Below are 19,349 nucleotides of genomic sequence, written 5' to 3' on the forward strand. Positions count from 1 at the left end.
CCTCTGCTGCTTTGGGAACCCCAAGATTGCATTCCTATTTATTTAGTACTTATTCTGAAATTTTAACATGCATTTCCTAACAAAGACCAGTATTACTCAGTATTTCTCCCTCCTCCTAAACAGAACAATACTTAGTATGTTTTCAGTACCCCACATCTTCATCTTGCCCAGCTAATTTTTTTACTTGTTAGTTAAATTTAGTTTTACCTCTTTTTTAAATTAAAAAAAAAACTCATTTAAAAATAATCAATAATTAGTAAAAGTTACTAACATATTTTACCCATTTCTGTGTTCAGTATTGTTTCTTGTATTCTCCACCTTTCCTCTGTATTCACTTTTCCTTTGGCTAAAGTTCACAGTAAGAGGCAGAGTTGGGATGCAAAGCAATGTGTGTTTGCCTCCAAAGTCCTTGCTCTCATCCATAACAATTTACTAGTCACAAATATAGAGAAAGGTATTCTGTGTGTATGGACAGGGGGTGGAGCTGGTAGATAAGAGGCAGATGGAGAGGAAGAGGGAAAGTGGAGGATGGCTTGAGAGAAGGTGTCATGATAGTTTTGACACTATCTGCTGGAAGACAGGATTCCTATATCAGAAAAGCAAAAACAACAAATTCATGAGACGTGAACATAGCATACGTACTTTTTTGTTGTTGTTGTTAGTGCTGTCGAGTTGATTCCAACTTCTAGGGACTCTGTGCACAGCAGAGTAGAACCATGTCTGGTCTTTCTGCACCATCCTCTCACCTTCTGGTGCTGTATCAGACAACGCTCCACTGCTATTCATAGGGTTTTCCTGGCCAGTTTTTTCGGAAGTAGGTGGCCAGGTCCTTCTTCCTAGTCTGTCTTAGTCTGGAAGCTCTGCTGAAACCTGTCCACCATGGGTGACCCTGCTGATATTTACAATACCGGTGGCATAGCTTTCAGCATCACAGCAACATGCAGCTGCCACAGTATGACAACCGAGAGATGGGTGGTGTGGTTCTCTGACTAGGAAACGAACCTGGGCCGTGGCAGTGAGAGCGCCAAATCTTAACCACTGGACCACCAGGGCTAGCATATACATACATAAGACATAAAAACACACAGGGAATTAAGGGTGTAGTAGTGGGTCCAGGCTTGGGCCAGGCAGGGAAGGGGTAGCTGCACCCCTTTAAGGACTGTGTAAGAATGGCAGAGGGATTCCAGCACCTCGGTACAGTGCCTGCCACATAAGAGGTGCTCAAGAATATTTATGGAATCAAAGAAATGAAAGCAAGGAAGAAAAGGAAGGATAGAAACGGAAAAGGGAAGGGAGGGGAAAAAAAGAATGAGAAAAGGTAATAAGAAGAAGGAAGAAGGTATAAGCAATAGGAAGAAGGTAATAAGGAAGTAGGAAGAAAAGGAAAGAAAAGAAAGGGCAGAAGAAAGTGAATGAAACAAAGGATCTCATTTTTAAAAAATTTTATATGCGTTTGTATATTTGTAAATGCGCAAAAAAAGACAACACATTCATATCAAACTGTTACCAATGTTTACTTAGGGTGGAAGGTGAATGACTTCTGTTTTTTTATTTTATGCACATCAGCAATATTTAAGGTTTTTCCAGTGAGCACATATTGTTTGTAAATAAAGATTTAAAAATTAAGACTTAGCAATAGCAAAAGGAACAGAGAATAATAAAGAACACCTGATGTGGCTTGTTGTGAAGTACACTCAGGTGAGCCCATCTTCACGGACCCCTCTCAGGGCTGCCTCAGTCACTCCCTGTCAACCTCCAGGGGCAGAGGCCATTTTCCTGCCATCTCAAGCTCACTAATCTCTTCAAAGTCCAGGCCCAAGAAAGGAGAAAAGTCCTATAAGAGGGCTTCTTCTCCTCTTAAAGCCACCTTCCAAGTGGCCCTGGAATTGCGCAGCCCTGCATTCTCCCAGGATGCCTGACTCCCTTTAAGAAGATCTAATCCCTCACCCACAGGTCTTTCATTTCAGCCTCAAAAGAATAACCCTATCAGAATATTATAAGCCAAGTACTCATACAAGAAAGACACATATTTACAGCATCAAAAAAAACTCTTCCTTCACAGATTGTAGCTCATGAAAATAGAGAAAATGCTTCCTTCCTTTTTTATCTTTCATGGTTTTCTCATTTCTCTAAGACTGATAGAAATTTGATCCCTTGAAGGAAACTGACAGACACGTCCAGCCGGTCCCTTATGACCTAGAACCATTCTATGTAATCCTAGTTTTATGGATGTAAGAAAACCTATGTTGTGTCCATAAAAATAAACTCTTGGGGCCGGCCCGGTGGTGTAGCGGTTAAATTCGAGCACTCCGCTTCGGCAGCCTGGGGTTCACAGGTTCAGCTCCTGGGCGTGCACCAACGCACAACTCATCAAGCCCTGCTGTGGCGGCATCCCACATACAAAATAGAGGAAGATGGGCACAGATGTTAGCTCACAGATAATCTCCCTCAGCAAAAAGAGGAAGATTGACAAAGGTTAGCTCAGGGCCAATCTTCCTCACAAAAAATTTAAAAATTTAAAAAAATGAACTCTTACACAGAGCATGGGTTATGGGTTTTTATAACTCAAGAGATATAGATAAAAAGGTGATAAACCAAACCCTGTCTATTACATCCCTGCACCAAGGTTTCTCAACCTTAGCACTATTGGCATTTGGGGCCAGATAATGCTTTGTTGTGGGGGCTGTCCTGTGCATTATAGGATGTTTAGCAGCATCCCTGGGCTCTACACTCTAGATGCCTGTAACACACATACACACACACACACACACACACACACACACACACACACCCCAGTTGTGGCAACCACAAATGCCTCCAGGCATTAAATCATTAAATGTACGGTGGGGACCAAAATCTGCCCTAGTTGAGAACCACTGATGTACCTCCAAGTTGCAAAAACGGATTAGCTTACACACAGGTATTTTGGGTTTTAACATGTGTTAAACCATCTCTCGTAATGAAAAGAATTCATTTGCAATGCCAACAGCAAAGTAGAGAAAAGCTACATGACAGGCACAATTGTATTCCAAAGCTTCATGCCATATTATGAAATAGGCAACATAAAGCACACTCAAGTCACATTTATATTCAGCAAAGATAAAAATATAAACAATCAGATGTGTGCAGTGCCCTTAATTTATGGATATTTTCCTTATATTCTATACCCTCTCAGCAGAGTTCAGAGCTCAAACCATCCAAAAAGTTGATTCTAATGTAGTTATCCACTTGGGAAAAAATATTTATTATACCATATATTAGACACCATACCACCACACTTAACAACTTTATAATTCAGTACCATAGTTTAAGAAAAAAGAATGCCAGCAGGCTGTCTGGACTAATAATATTAAAATGCTGAATATATGTGGTTCTATGAAAGTCAACTGGCATCTTTCCATTGCATTCCAAAGAAGGAATGAGAAAAATTCTTTGGTGAAACCAGGACATACTATCACTTACAATGATGTTAATACCAGAGACTCCAGGTTCCCCTATCATCTTGATATTAACTTGGTAATATGAGCGATAATTATTCAGCAAGAAAATAAAGCTAAAATGTATTTTGAGGGGTTGTTAGCACTTATTAAGTTAGCATTCATGTCCACTTGCTGGAGAGTGCTTCAAATTTAAGCACTCAAACACTTCTTTTTTATGTATATACATAACAGTTTCATTGAAAAAAATTTATAGCTGCATTTTATTTTATATTCCATTTTAGATGCAGATAGTTGGACTGAATAAATTTAATATGTAATTGAATGACCAAAGGATAAAAACATCCTTTTCTGACTTGGAATACTTCAATCTGTCATTACAATAGGAAAAAAAGAATGAATTAACACTTTAAAAAAATAGGTTAATGGAATTAGAAATTCATCTTCCTGTTTTATGTTGCCCTCTCTCCTCCAGTCCAGTTGCCAGAAGAATTTCAAGTGCCATTCCCCTGAAAGCTACAGATTTAATAGGCGTTAACAGGAGGTTACCATCTTGTTGCTGGACTGATTCTATTAGTCTATATCTAAAAAAATCTTTTTGTTGTTGTTGTTTCTGTACAATTTCCTGACATCAAAGAAAAAAACATCAAGTGACGTGGTAACTAGAAGAGAAGAGGAGGCTGGGTTGATTTCTGCAGCAATTTCCCAAGTATTGTTTTCCCCTTTCAAGATTCAAAACCAAACAAAAACATTCTGTATATTAGCCTATGCTAATAATTGGTACTAAGACATGAAAGATGTCAAGGCATTAGGGCATTTGAAGAAAAGCCAAATGCCTTTAATATTCCCCAGAAATGGCAGTCTCTCAACTCTTCTGTACATATGTATAAATCCTCTAAATGCAAAGAAATCTTACAAATTTATTCTTACTCTTTTGTGAAGTTAGTTAAAAATTAATGAACAAGAAATTAAAGAGAAGCTGCTGTAATAAAGTTAGAATATTCTAACTGAAAAACAATTACAATGAGACTATTTGCACTCCCACAGAATTATAAATATTTTTCAAGCCATATTTTGCAATACAATTTTTTAAAGAATGTTTTCTTATTATTCTTGAGACAAACACTGCAGGTTTATTTTACATTAAAAAATACAATTATTAAAGTAAGAGCTTTACTTTCTCAAAAAAAAAGAACTTTGTGATTTAAAGTAACATGTTGAATGCTTTGATTTTTCTTCAAACACATCTGTATGCTTCATCTTTCAACTAAGAGGATTAGTTTTCAACTATATGAAATTGAAAGAAAATTGCGTTAAAATGGTAGTATTAATTAATTCTGGGAATTTAACCAGTTAGATTTCAGAGATACACAGTTTTTTGCACAGAACTGGAAAAACACCAATAGTCTGTAAATGTGTTCACTACTTTTCCACTGTTTTCACCTCCTCTCAAAATTATATTCATGTTTCACAGAAGTGAAAGCAATTAGCTCAATTCTTATCCTGCAAGAGAGATCATTTTTCAAAGAAAAAAAGTTACCTTTCTAGTTTTAGATATTTAATCAAACAAAACCTCTAACTCTAAGAGACAACTTTAGGGCTTTCACTAAGAAAAATCCCCTCTGTAGTGGCTGACTCAAACTCAACAAGCTGGAACCGTGCAGATGTTGAAGTGGCTCTCGGCTACGCTGGGGAAGAAAGAAGAGCTAGACATTCCACAGCTGCCTCCACCAGCTTCCTTCCCAGGGGCGCAGTCGCAGGCTCCGTCAAGCTCAATCACTCTGTACAGCAACTGGGATCCCAGGCTGGGGCAAGGAATCCCAGTGCAGCTTAGGTTTCTTCCAGTACCACAGCAAGAACTAAGACTACTTAAAGAGCAACCAGTTCCTTCCAACCACTAAGTGGCCCTAGGCCAAAAAAAGGGATGAAGAAGAACATCTGTGGTGAGGGAAAATAAAAGACATTTCATGTTTTTAAGATTTCAAGCTACTTCCAGGAGATCTTCCTTAGATCTCTGTTATAAAAATGATTATGAATATTTGATCTTGATTCCTGACCAATTTTTTGTTTGGGGGCAGAGAGAGGATAGTCAAGTTGAAGAAACATAGAACTTAATTAACAGTCAATTCAACAATTGTAATGTAACCTATTCGTTGCAGGGGTTTTAAAGGAATAAAATGTATATGACAGTATTATTATGTTTAAAAGTGCTCACTCTTCCATTTTACATCAGTATACATTCTCACAAGCTCTTGTGAACATTTTAAAGATTAAAATAATTGTATTAATGGTATGTGGCAACTAAAAACAAGCAGCCAGAGAATATTCTTCCCTAATTGAGGATAACTGATGCTATGGCAGATGCCATTTCCTTAGGATAAATCAGAAAGAAAAGAGCTATGAACTATAGTTCCATTAAAATAATAGAAATATACAGATTACTATTTCCCACAAAATTACGCTGTCATACTAATCATCTTCCTCTAGGGTAATAAAAGACAATATGTAGATACATATTTTAGTAGTTTTTGTAATATCTTGAATTTATAATACCATTACAATCATTAATTCTTACTTAGTCAGAAAACCATTACTATACCTTCATAAAAGCACTTGCAAGAATCTACCAGATACAACAATGAAAACAATGATGATGATGTTACAATTTACCGTGGGCTTGCTATGATCCAAGCACTGTGCTGAGAGCTTTAGATACATTACCTCATTTACCACCCTCCCGTGATTATCCCATTTCATAGATGAAGAAATTGACTTTTAAGGTCACTGAGCTAGTAAACGGTACAGCCAGAATTTAAACTTTTTAACTCTAAAGTCCATGCTAGGTATCATGCTCTACTGACTTCACTGAAAATGACAAGTGTACGTTAATTTGGAACATTTTAAGTAATTTCAAAATGAATTTTAAAGGTTTATACTATGCCGTTAAATTGTTCTATTCAGAGAAAAATAGCCTCTCTACATGACATGTTAGTTAAATCTCACTTTCATTGCTTATAATCCCTTTTTCTTCTCTACCAATTTTTTAATAGCCAGAAAAAGGCTCATTTCAACCTAGAGTATTAGTAACGCAAAAATTCCCTGAATGTTTTCATATTCTAAGTAACTCAAGTTCCAGATGCCTATCTTTCTGTTTTAGGTTGACCCTCAAAACTTACAAGTCAAATAGCTAATAGACAATTTTACGATACATAACAGACACTGAGGCATATAAACACTAAACCATGACTGAAAATGTAGAATAAGAAAATTTATTCATCTCTATCAATGATAAAATATCAAGTTAGAAAACTTGAAGCCTCAAAAGGCCTTTGTTTATAGTTCAACAGTATTCCTCCAAGACAATGCAATACACTCCAGCAAGGAGGAATCTATGAGGCAGAAGTTGTTGACATATGGGGTGTGCACAGAACTTCTGGTTAATGGAAGTTTCAAGATGTATAAATAAAAAATGATGTGTGAGTTGGTGGAAAAAACTGTAAGGCAAGTCAATTTTTTAATTAAAAAATTATGTAGCATAAACAATGCTAATGAGCCAAAAGTCCCATGAGATTAGGACTGTATCTGCTTCATTTTAACATTCCTTTCACTTTTCATAAGCATACATCCACTCACTTGAAATACGTCAAGCAGAACCCTTTTCGTAAAATAGCGTTTTGAAGATTTTCTTTGTCCTTGTTTAATAGCTCACCATTTTCTACTCAAGTTGTCAACTTGATGATATATGACCAAAAAAAAAAAGAAGCCCTAAAATACTTAAATGAATCACCAGATAATAAATACCTGGAAGTTCTTCATAAATTTCATCATCAATTGGTCGACTGCTTCCTGGTGGACTGCTGATTGGTAGAGGATGATCAACATCATCATATAATTCCCCTCTTTCATCATCATCCTCAGGAATAATATCAGATCCCAGATCTACAAAACACGTTTCATGAAGTAAGATTTTAAGGAATGCAAAAGAGATTTTCAAAGCCCTATTTCCTCAATTAATGCAGCCCTACAAAGTCACAATATTATTATATGCTATATCCTTAACTTAAAACATTTTAAATTGATTGTTGCATAAATATGTGAATTTCAAAGTTGCCAATTGGTACTTACAGAAAAGATAATTTTGTAAATCTGAAGTGAATGGTCTGTATTAATACCAGTCATGTTCTCTTGGTCATTCCCACAGAAGTCAATAACCTTTTATATGTGAAAATCTAAATCATTCAGTTCTTCAGTATTTAAAGACTGCAAGAGCTTGTTCAATTGATTGCTCTTACCTTGTAATACAAATCTCAGCTGCTGAACCCATTCTTCAGCATCTTTGGGAGAAGCTGCTGTGAACTAATAAAAAACAAACAATAACAAGAAAAATCACCACAGTAGAAATGAAAGGTATGTCGCATTCTTATCATTTCTTTAAGACCATTAGCAATTCTATTCATGTCTAAGACTACTTTTCTTGCAAGGATGCTTCTTATAATGTACAGTTAATTTTGACAAATTTACGTAATTGAAGCAGAGGATGATGGATTTGAAACTCTGATCAGCAGCTGGCAGCTGTGCAGGAAAAAAAGCTGCTTCTCTTCATCAATGTCAAAGACAGAACTGATGAACAAAATTTGCCCTTGACAATTAGAAGACACCCATGAATTTCTTTAGACTGCTGGGTACAGTTTTCTTAAAAATGTTCTTGTCAGATTCCAACACACTACCTGACAACTTAATTAACTGGCTTTCAACTGCAATCTCAGATATTTAAAACTTATTAAACATACATTCCATATTGACGCTAGCCGATAGCTCTTGAATTGCAGAGCTGATACGTGTCTTTACCTTCATTTTCTCCCACAGTCCTAAGCAATACAATATGCCTTAACACTCTGATATTTTTCTTTTGATAATTTTACTCTTTCTGCTATGTAACTCTTTCAAGAAATCACACAGTTCTATTAAAATAGATATAAAATGCAATATGTGAAGTAATTGATAAATTACATATTCACTTGTTCTCTTTCAAGAAGATATCACTTGAACTAATCTGAAATTTTTTAAAATGTATTTCCTCTCATATGAACATTCAATTTACAAAAACCAGTATTTTGTATTATTATTAACATGTCAGGAAGAGTTGTTTTAACAAAATGTTAATGTCTTCATAAACGAAATTGGAACATTTTATCAACTTAATTCAAAGCAACATAAAAACTCCAACCTGATAGACACGTTTATCAGGAGCAGAGATTTCAAAACAGCAATCTTTCTTTCCATCCTTCCTAAGAGTGTTATTCATTCTGACATTGTAGCCATCTATTGCAAATTCACCTTTCTGTTGTTTGTCTGTTGAAGATAAAACGAAAGTTAGAATTTCATTTACTACAGTGAATATAAATACCCAGTCAATTATCTTTTATTTAGATTTTCTTAGAAAGAGTATGTTTTGGTCATATTGCTTTCATCGTATAATGTTTAAATGTTTCTAGGGCCAGCCCCGGTGGCCTAGTGGTTAAGTGCAGCACAGTTCGCTCCGGCAGCCTGGGTTCGGTTCCCAGGTGCAGACCTACACAACTTGTCTATCAGTGGGCATGCTGTGGTGGCAGCTCACATACAAAAAGAGGAAGATTGGCAGTGAATGTTAGCTCAGGGTGAATCTCCCTCAGCAAATAATAATAATAATAATAATAATAATAATAATAATAATAATGTTTCTAGACACCACTTTTAATTCTAAAATTATAGAAATATTTGGGATGATTGGGTTTAAAAAGGATATCTTAGGGAACCAGAGGAAGAGGTCTGCAGATAGTGGTCTTATTCAGAAGGAAGTGGGGAAATATGACACTTTCATGTATGGAAAATCCAAGAACTAGAACTTAGAACTTGCTAGACAAACCCACTACAAATCTGTGGCTCTTTCATATTTAGTAAGCCAGTGGGGAAACCTGTCTCGTTGAAAACTTGCTGGGCTTTATTAACCACTATCTCCTATCATCACCACCATCTCACGACCCTCACCTTCAAAAAGCCTCTAAAACACAACTTTTCTCTAAAAAAATAATCTCCTAAGTTGGTATGAATTGAACTCTAAATTTAAAAAGCAAAGCAGAACAAAACTACTAATTATAAAAAGACATGTGTGGGGCAGAGTGTTTGGGTGGAGAGAAGCGGTAAAGCAAGTACAGAAGCATTAGTTACCAAAACAAAACCAAAAAGAGTAAGGTTTCTTAACCCGTCAGTGAACAGCTAAACTAGTAAAGGACATTTGAATCCCCTATGACAAGGAGTCAAAAGATGATTTAAGCTTTAGTCTGATATTATTTTAAAGACAAATAAAATAGAAATACCACAAAGGATTTAATACTCTGAAACTGAAAATAAAATCAGCCAGCCTTCCTACTTTACCCAGTTATACCGTTTTCATAGAAAAGCTGCACAGCTACAGGTTTATTTCCTAGATTAACACACAATGTGAAAATCACGAGTCTTTTACTGAGCTCAGGGAAAATACAGAAATGCTTCCACATCGTGGGGTGAGGGGCTCTCTCAGTTCAGTCCACCAATAAAATATTCATCTCCTTTTCTTAAATCTACTAATTTAATGCCTTAAGTTACATACATTTTTAAAAGATCATTGAGATCATATCTTGTTCAAAACATCAAATGAGAAAAAAATCTGAGTTAGAAATTCCTGACTTAAATGTGGACATTCTAACATATTTAGTCATAATTTACATCTCTTTGGATGATTGAAAAAACAATTCAAATTCAAAAATTTGAAGTTTGCTTTGTGGAAAAAGCCTACAACAAACTCTAAGAGGTTCAGGAAAACTATAAAAATTAGAGCAGCATTTCCCAAAGTGTGTTTTATGGGATATCAATAGGTTTTTACAATCAAATAGGTTTGGGAAATGCTGAATTCAACAAAGTTAAACAGGTTTTGTTAGTCCAGGCCTTCTTGGGACGCTTAATATATTTACACATTGATTGAGATTCTATGAGAAAGACTGAGTACGCAGCATTTCCCAAAATTATTTGTCCATGGAACCCTTTTTTCACAGAACATTTCATGGAACTGGTACTCCCAAGACGTATTTTGCAAAATACCTAACTAGGAAAATAACATTAGGACAAAAGTATTAAAATAATAAATGGTTAAGCACAGTTGGTTCTTCTAAATTCTCAAATAAGACTATGTCATTCATTCACTCATTCAACAAATTTATACAAAGCACTTACAACAAGTGAGGGAGCTTTATAGATATGGTGAGACAAAAGCTAGTAACATCTTAACCAGACCTTTCCCACATTCCCACTGAAATACACACATATACACACACACGACACAAACTTTAAGTACTCCAGGAATATTAATCAATGATCCTCTAGATTGCAATAGGATTTAATTTTCACTATAAAAAATGGAAGTAGTCGGAGGCAAAATATCACAAGCCATCTAGGACAATTTTGAGAGATTTCCTTAAACTCCCCAGGAAAAAGAGGATTTTCAAGGACCAGATTGAGGAAAGTGGCTCCCTGCAATGGCTCAACTGCTCCATCTGATCTAAAGCTCATGCTTTCTACCTCCAATCTGGGTCTAAAATTCTTGGCAATGTAACATGAGTGGGACAGAAATGCATAACGAGTGGGAGTTTACATCTGGGGATGTAAAATCAGCTCTACAAAGACTGAGTTTGGAAGAGCTGCCAGGAGCTGGAAACCTTCTTGTGCTAAATTAACTAGGAATGAGATGACCAGGCAGCCCAATTAGGCAACCCCTCCTTAGACTAGCAGATCCATTTTAAGCAAAACCCCCAGAAATATGCTATGGGGCCACGTATGAGATCTTTTGTGAGAGTCTAAGAGGATAACTTGAGCAGCCTCTAGTCAGATGAAGCAAAGAGAAACCAATAATCCAATCTAGAGCTAAGCATCCCAGATGATAGAGACAAGGATACAGTTTGTATCCTTGTCTAAGGATAAGTAAAAAAGGAAAAGCAAACAAAACAAATGAACACAGGTGCCATAAAAATATTATATAATACATAAACATAACATAGCACTCAAGATGTAGAAAGCAAGAGCACATTACGAGAAACAGGAATAAACTCTGGACAACTGCTTTGCGTCTTTTATAAAGCAAAAAAAAAAAAGATTCTGAAAGAGATGAAAGATGGGACAATGCAATATAAAATAAAAAGAGAAACGGCTGAGACAGGAAGAAATTGGAATAAAGCTGGTAAAATAAGGGGAAAATACTTAAAATAAGTAAATAGAAAATGCAGCAGTAAAACAAATGATGTATTACAGTGATAAAAAGTTGAAAATTTTGAACATTCTTGAAAAATCGGATCAGATATACCTTTAAAAACTTCCTCAGTAGGTAGAAAAAAAAGAATAAGGGGGAGAGAGGACAAGAGGGAATATGATAGATATGGAAGACTGAGAAAAATACAACATAAGAAGAAAAACGGGTGTTCCGAAAGAAGAGTAACAAATAAAATAGAGCCGATAATCAAAGATATAACAGAAGAAAACCTTATTCTGCCAAAGAAAGACCTAAGTCTACAGAATGAAAGGTGTTGTTGTTTAACTAAGAATAATAAAAAGAATCTAATACCTATACCTAATCAGCTGATTGTTGAGTATTTGAGGATAAATAATTGCATAAACATCCAAATGAGGGTAGAGGTATGGAACCAGAAAGACTGAAGAGAATGCAGGGGAATTGGTAACTCTTTCTCAATAGCTTTTGCAAATCCACAATCATAAAGTAGACATATTTCCAATTAGCCAATGTGGGATAGGAAGTTCAAGACATGAAATGGGCAGACATTATGATAAGACTCCACTTGTCTCCCTTCACATTAGCACCTCTTCTAGACAGAGAAAAAGGAGAAAACCTTAGCACCCATGCTAATTTATATATAGGTTAGTTCACAGGGCTTTCTGGGATAGTTTCAAGGACATTTGCTGACCTGAGAGAGATTTTAGTCTCACAGTAATCTAAAACATAAAGATTTTAGTAACATAGTAACATGCTAGGTCTGGCCCGGTGGCCTAAGGATTAAGTTCTTGCACTCCGCTTCGGTGGCCCAGGGTTCGCAGGTTCGGATCCTGGGTACACTGCTTATCAAGCCATGCTGTGGCACGTGTCCCACATATAAAAAAGTAGAGGAAGATGGGCACGGATGTTAGCCTAGGGTCGATCTTCCTCAGCAAAAAGAGGAGGACTGGCAACAGATGTTAGCTCAGGGCTAATCTTCCTCACCAAAAAAAAAAAAAAAAGTAACATGCCAATTAAATGGGAAATAAGGTCATTTAAGTTCATTTACCCAGAACTGTAAAATACTAATAAAATATTTTATCTAAGTGAACTTCTCAAATAGCAGAAGCTTATTCCTTTAAGTGCCAAAACTCTTTAAAATGTTAGTCATTATAACAGAAATTTTTCTAAAATATATACTTCCCTGACTTCTCAAACAATTCTTTTAAACATAATTTAACATTTTCTTGATGATCTAGTAGTATTGTGTATTACCTTTTACATTATAACACATTGATGCGCTCAGGATTTTTCAAGTGTTTGTCTCTCTATTAAATTCCCCCCAGCTTCTATTTTCACACTTTTAACCTTGCCTATATTATGCTGTTCAAATTTAATGTCTACAGAACTGAAGGCTGCCAGGAGAAACTAGATAATGAAATCTATTAAATCAGTAACTTAATTTTACACAATTCTAATTCAGTAGGTTCAAAGTAAAAAGCAGTTAGCTCTGATCTCTTACAAAACAAAATGCATGAGGTTAATGATAGCTATTTCCTTCCACTTTTTCACTGGCTTTTAGGTTTACAGCTGTGTTCTGGGTGTTTTAAGTGCTAAGACGACAACTCACATTTACTGAGCTCTCTCTATATGCCAGGAATTTAATATAGTATATATCATATATACCTTGTAATGATTCTAAGAGAGAGAAAGTGTTTATTATATCCCCAGCACTGATAGGAAAACAAACCTTAAAATAACCAACTTGCTTATGGCCATACAACCAATAAAGGATAAAAGCCAGGACCCTAATGTAAGTCTGATTCCAAACCCTTGCTTTCCAACCATTTCACACTGTCTCCTAGAAAGGCGTTTCTCAAAGTACATTTCAAGAATCACCTATGTTAGAATCATCTTCGATGACAGTGTAAAAAGCAGAGGGGCCGACCCCGTGGCTTAGCGGTTAAGTGCGCACGCTCCGCTACTGGCGGCCCGGGTTCGGATCCCGGGCGAACACCGACGCACCGCTTCTCCGGCCATGCTGAGGCTGCGTCACACATACAGCAACTAGAAGGATGTGCAACTATGACATACAACCATCTACTGGGGCTTTGGGGGAAAAAAAAAAGGAGGTGGATTGGCAATAGATGTTAGCTCAGAGCCGGTCTTCCTCAGCAAACAAAGGAGGATTAACATGGATATTAGCTCAGGGCTGATCTTCCTCACACACACAAAAAATAAATAAATAAATAAAATAAACAAAAAGCAGAAATGGCTACCACTCTGCACTTGCTGTACAGGAATCTCTGAGGGTGGGTCCAGGATACCAAATTTTTAGCAAGCACTCCAAGTGATTTTGATATACACTAATGTTTGCAAAACCACTCTTCCAGAACATGTAATTTATGAAGCCTCAGTAGAGAAGATAAACATTATCTTGCATTTCCTCCTACAACCTGGGTCCAACTTTCACAGCCTGCTTTATGGGCTCCTCTCCTTTGCCTATCTCTTAAACAGCTATGATGGGGTATGTTCTAAATCCTGCTCTTTTCCCACTTGACATTCTTCCATGAGCAACCTCACCCAATTCCAAGGATTAAGTTCCTATCAATATGTTGTGACTCATAATTTTCAGTCCAGCTTCAGAATTGTATATCCCAATCTTCATCTGCTCACTATACACGTTTCATCTTTTGAATGTCCTCCAGGTGCAATGACTATAATACGCCCACAATGGAGATCATCTTACCCCCACTCCCCCAACACCTGTGATCTTTTGGTATGTCCTCCTTCTCAATAAATGGCACCTCCACTAACTGAAGCCTCCAAACCAGAAAACTGAGCACCATTCTTGATTTCTCCCTTTCTTTCATCAACTGTCCCCATGTTCCCTCCCTCCACCTCACTGCCACCTACCAAAATCCAAACAGTCCTATTTTTTATGCAAATATGCTTGCCTTTTCTCTTCTTTGCTGGCTCTCAGAAACCATGCTTAAAATACCAACCACTCTGCTACCATTTTAAATATAGTATAAACATAGCAACTAAATAATTCCAAATAATTTAGCATCCCTATTAAGTTGTGGGCATATGTCATTTGAGGATCCCTAGCATCCAAGTAGCTTTCCTATTTTAGTCCTGAGATTGTTGAGGGGCGGAGTGAACACAGAAGCTGGAGGAAGGCAGATTTTCCCTGTTCCAGATCAGTCAAGCAGATGCTCCAGCCTAGGACCTAAATCTGAACTGAGTAACGGAAGAATCAGGGGAGAGCTCAGAATGCATTCCTGTGGTAGTGGGATTCACTGATTTGTGGCAGGGCAAAATGGCAACATCATGAGTCCTGGCTTGGCAGGGCCAGCAGTGTGCCCCAACTAGACTCTCTCTGGGGGTATGGATTGGGCTGAAGTTCTAGCCACTTTGTCTCCCTTAGTCCTTGCCTGCTTTCTGAGCCTGGTTGTTTAGCCTTCCCATCAATTCTGTCTGAGAACCGATATTCTCTCAATAATTTCCTTTCCTGCATAGTTAAAGTTGGTTTCTATTATTTACACCAAGAATGCTAACTTGGTACAGATGGTTAGCAAACAGAAAAATACCCAACATGTTCAGAAATTTTTGATAATATCTGCTTCATATATTTAAGAAGGCCTTTCCCCCTTAGTGAATAACTCATATTATTTCCAGAAGTATTAATGCTCATTAATAAAAGAGGAAAAGAAACATGCCTTTTAATACTAAACCCTTCCACTAAACTTTATCAAGCTGTTTAGCTAGTTGTTCTAGGCCCTCAGTTAACAGTGAAAGATATATGAACATTTTCCTTGTTTATACAGCTCACAGAAATACAGCTGCCAATGCTAATTCAGCCACTTGAAATATACTTCTGGTGTGTTGAGTTATACTGTTGAGGAAATATCAAATTATTACTATTTTAAGTGAAAAATACTATATACTATATATATTTGTTACTTAAGAGCCCCAAATGGCTTTGAACAACAAACATAGGCAATATTTATGGGTCCAAAGGGAAGCATTTTAGTTAGAATTAAAAGTTTGGCTCATATGGTCTGGTGGTAGGAAATTTTAGATAATTCCCAACTCCCCCTTTTTAAAAAAAAAATAAAAGTACACTGCAAGCATAAAAATCAAGTGGTTTTTTTAATACAGCCACACATTTTCAATCATAGGTATAAACTTGACTAAAAAACAAAGTAGTACAAGGTAGCTGTGAATGAAGAATAAATAAATTACAGGCATTTTTGTAGAATGGGAATTTAAAGCCCTGTTTCTACTTTTTTTATACTGTTTTCCTCTACAACTGAAATTCAGATAATAATTATGATATGTTCCATTAGACTATCATAACATACAGCTATTGTTAAGATAAACATTACACAGTGAATATCTTAATACCCTATATACACTATCCTCTTAGAGCCTCCCACGATAATTGAGAATAAATGACACTGCTCTACTTATGCAACATGAGAGTGGATAAAAACATCTAAGATAACCTGCAGCTCATTCATGCACTTAAGGTGGTAAACAACCTCTCTGGATTCTTGGCCACTCTCAGATTCAGAAGACATTTTGCCTCCAGTCTCACCTTCTCCTGAAAGCTGTCAACGTGATCTTTCCAACATCCAATCAAAGTTTGTCATCAATGCTTAGAAACATTAACTGTCCCTTACACAGGAAAGGCCAAACTCCTGACTAGGGCAGTAACAACTTGACCCCCACTCCTTCCCGGCTCACCAGCCCTCACTCACCTACTGCCCCACAGTGAGCCGACTCCTGTGTATCAGACTGTTTCACAGGTCCTCTGTGCCTACTCCTCTGAGCCTACATATTATGCTGCTTTGCATTAATAATACCTGACACATAGATGTCCAAAGAAAATCTATTGGTATAGCTGTTGCTGTTTCTATCTATCTGTATATAGATAGAAACAGCAACATCTATATATCTATAGATTCTATCTATACATCTGTATTTTTATATAGATGTATCTATAGATTCTATCTATACATCTATATATTTATATAGATGTATCTATAGATATAGATATAGATATATAGCACTGCACAGTTTGATTTAAAATATATCTACCTTCAATCCATATATATCTTCAATCTACTTATTGATGTATAGATATATTTTAAATCAAACTGTGTCCTACTTTATTGCAAACCAACATGATTGATCATCAGACCCTTAATAAGACTTAGTTTGTACCTGAATATTTCTGCATGTTGATGAAATCCCACTAAATATCAGATGTACATTTTAACTTCTCTATACTGTAACAGAGTCTCAACTATAAAGGCAGAAAATAAAGGCCTTTTATTTAACATTTATTGTGATAAACTTTAAAGTTAACACTTGCATATTAAAAGGCCCAAAGTCTACAAAATAGCAATAATTCTGATAAAAAATAGAATTATTCCTATTTTTAAGGAATTACAAAGATATTATCCTTCTTCTTTTTTTTTTTTTTTTTTGTGAGGAAGATCAGCCCTGAGCTAACATCCATGCTAATCCTCTTTTTGTTGGGAAAGACCGGCTCTGAACTAACATCTATAGCCAATCCTCCTCCCTTTTTTTTCCCCCAAAGCCCCAGTAGATAGTTGTATGTCATAGGTGCACATCCTCTAGTTGCTGTATGTGGGATGCGGCCTCAGCATGGCCGGAGAAGTGGTGTGTCAGTGCGCGCCTGGGATCCGAACCTGGGCCGCCAGTAGCGGAGCACACGCACTTAACTGCTAACCCACAGGGCCGGCCCGATATTATCTTTCTTTACACAAAGTTACAATAGAAATTTTTAAAATAGAGTTCATTTACACATTTTATACATATATTCACGATATAATTATAAAATGCTGATGCCTTGACCGAGGAATTTGCCTCTATCATAAATGAATAAAGAAAAAAGGTAAGCTCTTATGGCTGTTACTAAAGTTGTTGTTACAAAACAACAGAACTTCCAACTATACAAACACTCTGTCACTTTAACAACATTTTAAAAATATTAAAAGAGAATTATTATGCTATTTCAACATCAAAACACACTTTATAATTTTCAGCCAAACTGAACAGATATGTCCTTTTTTTCCTATTATTGAAGTTGTGGGGGAAGTGACAGAGCAGAGAGGTCAATTTCAAAGAAAAACTTTATTTCCCTGCCAATCTAAAAGTTTTGTTATTTTAAATTATCTGTATTATGCCCAATTTTCCAATGATTTTTATTATACACTGAAAAGATATTACAATGAAAAAATTACAACCACATGTAACAAATAACTTTTGATATATATTTAGAATGACTTGGTAGGACCAAGGCTACCTACAGCTGTCACATACTGGATGGCGCTAGGATTCTCTTGAACTACGGAGTGGGAGTAGGGGCAGGAAAACTCCTTAAATGGGAAGAAAAGAGATACTACAAACTAACTACTCCCCCCTCAACAGTGGGAAAAGATAAGGTTCACAATGCTGATTCAAGAGCATATGGAGATTAAACAGAAAAAGGAAAAAAAAAAAAAGCCATGAGTTTGGAACAGGTTCCTAAATGGGCTATCATTTACAGGCATGTTGGAGGGGCTGATAACAACTAAGTTGTGGAAAGAGCGTGGCTTTGGGGCCAGAGAGGACTGCACTAAATCCTCAACCTGCCTCTCAGCAGCCTTGTGATAACCTCTCCTGACTGGTTCACTGTCCTCCTACATGATCCTGTTGGCCCAGGCCCTATCCGTTCCAATCCATACTCCACAATAACATCACAATTACTTCCTAAACACCAAACCTGGTTATAGAGCCCTATGCTTAAAGGCCACACTCAAGATAAAATACTTAGCAAGGCCCTTATTCTCACAAGGCTCTTGTCAATCTGATCCTAACCAACTTCTTCAGCCTTATGTGCCTCCTCCTCTCACTCCCTCACTACTCTACCTTGATTCCAACTTTAATTTCATCCAAGGTCTATTGCAACTCAGAATCTCTGCTATTCCCCTGCCTGGAATGCCCATTTCACCCTTCTTCATCCAACAAACTCCTACGCACTTTCGAAGGCTCAATGACAGGTACTCTCCACTAGGTATTCTAGTTATTTTGGGGAGGTATTAACTATTCTAGGGAATAACTAGAAGTATTCCCTAACTCTCCTAGTTTGTTAGCCATCCCTCCTTTGTGATTCAAAGATATTTTATTTACATCATGTACTATACTGCATTGAAATGACCAGTTTACCCACCCAGCCCCCGCCTCTGATCCTGAGACTTGCTCTCTTCCTCAATTATATCCACACAACTCAAACAGTGACTATTTCTAAGGCACGATTATCTTTGGATCCCCAGTGCCTAGTATCCGTTAAGTATCCAATAAGTGTTTATCAAATAAAAAAAATGAATGAATGAGGGAATGAATGACTACCTTCACGGCAGTCTGAACATCTAGGACTTAAGAAGTTTGATGAATGAGATTTGTGACAATCAAAGGAAGAGGAAAGAGATGAAAGGACAGATGCGATTTCATAAAGTGACAAAATACATACTATCTATCTATCTATCTATCTATCTATTTATTTATTACTTAAGGGCCCCAAATGGCCATGAATAATAAATACAAATAATATTTATGGGTAC

General features: G+C 36.7%; 1 protein-coding gene across 1 annotated transcript in view; it reads right to left on the bottom strand.

The window, feature by feature from the left end:
- SKAP2 (src kinase associated phosphoprotein 2) overlaps window positions 1-19,349 on the bottom strand; it is a 167,746-nt gene that overhangs the window by 43,393 nt on the left and 105,004 nt on the right. The window contains exons 7-9 of the mRNA XM_058527499.1: window positions 8,665-8,789; window positions 7,730-7,793; window positions 7,239-7,376 (exon numbers count right to left, since the gene is read on the bottom strand). Coding sequence (XP_058383482.1) covers window positions 7,239-7,376; window positions 7,730-7,793; window positions 8,665-8,789 — 327 coding nt within the window. The remainder of the gene's footprint in view (window positions 1-7,238; window positions 7,377-7,729; window positions 7,794-8,664; window positions 8,790-19,349) is intronic.

Source organism: Diceros bicornis, chromosome 3, assembly GCF_020826845.1.
Source record: "Diceros bicornis minor isolate mBicDic1 chromosome 3, mDicBic1.mat.cur, whole genome shotgun sequence".
Classification (NCBI taxonomy): Eukaryota; Metazoa; Chordata; class Mammalia; order Perissodactyla; family Rhinocerotidae; genus Diceros; species Diceros bicornis.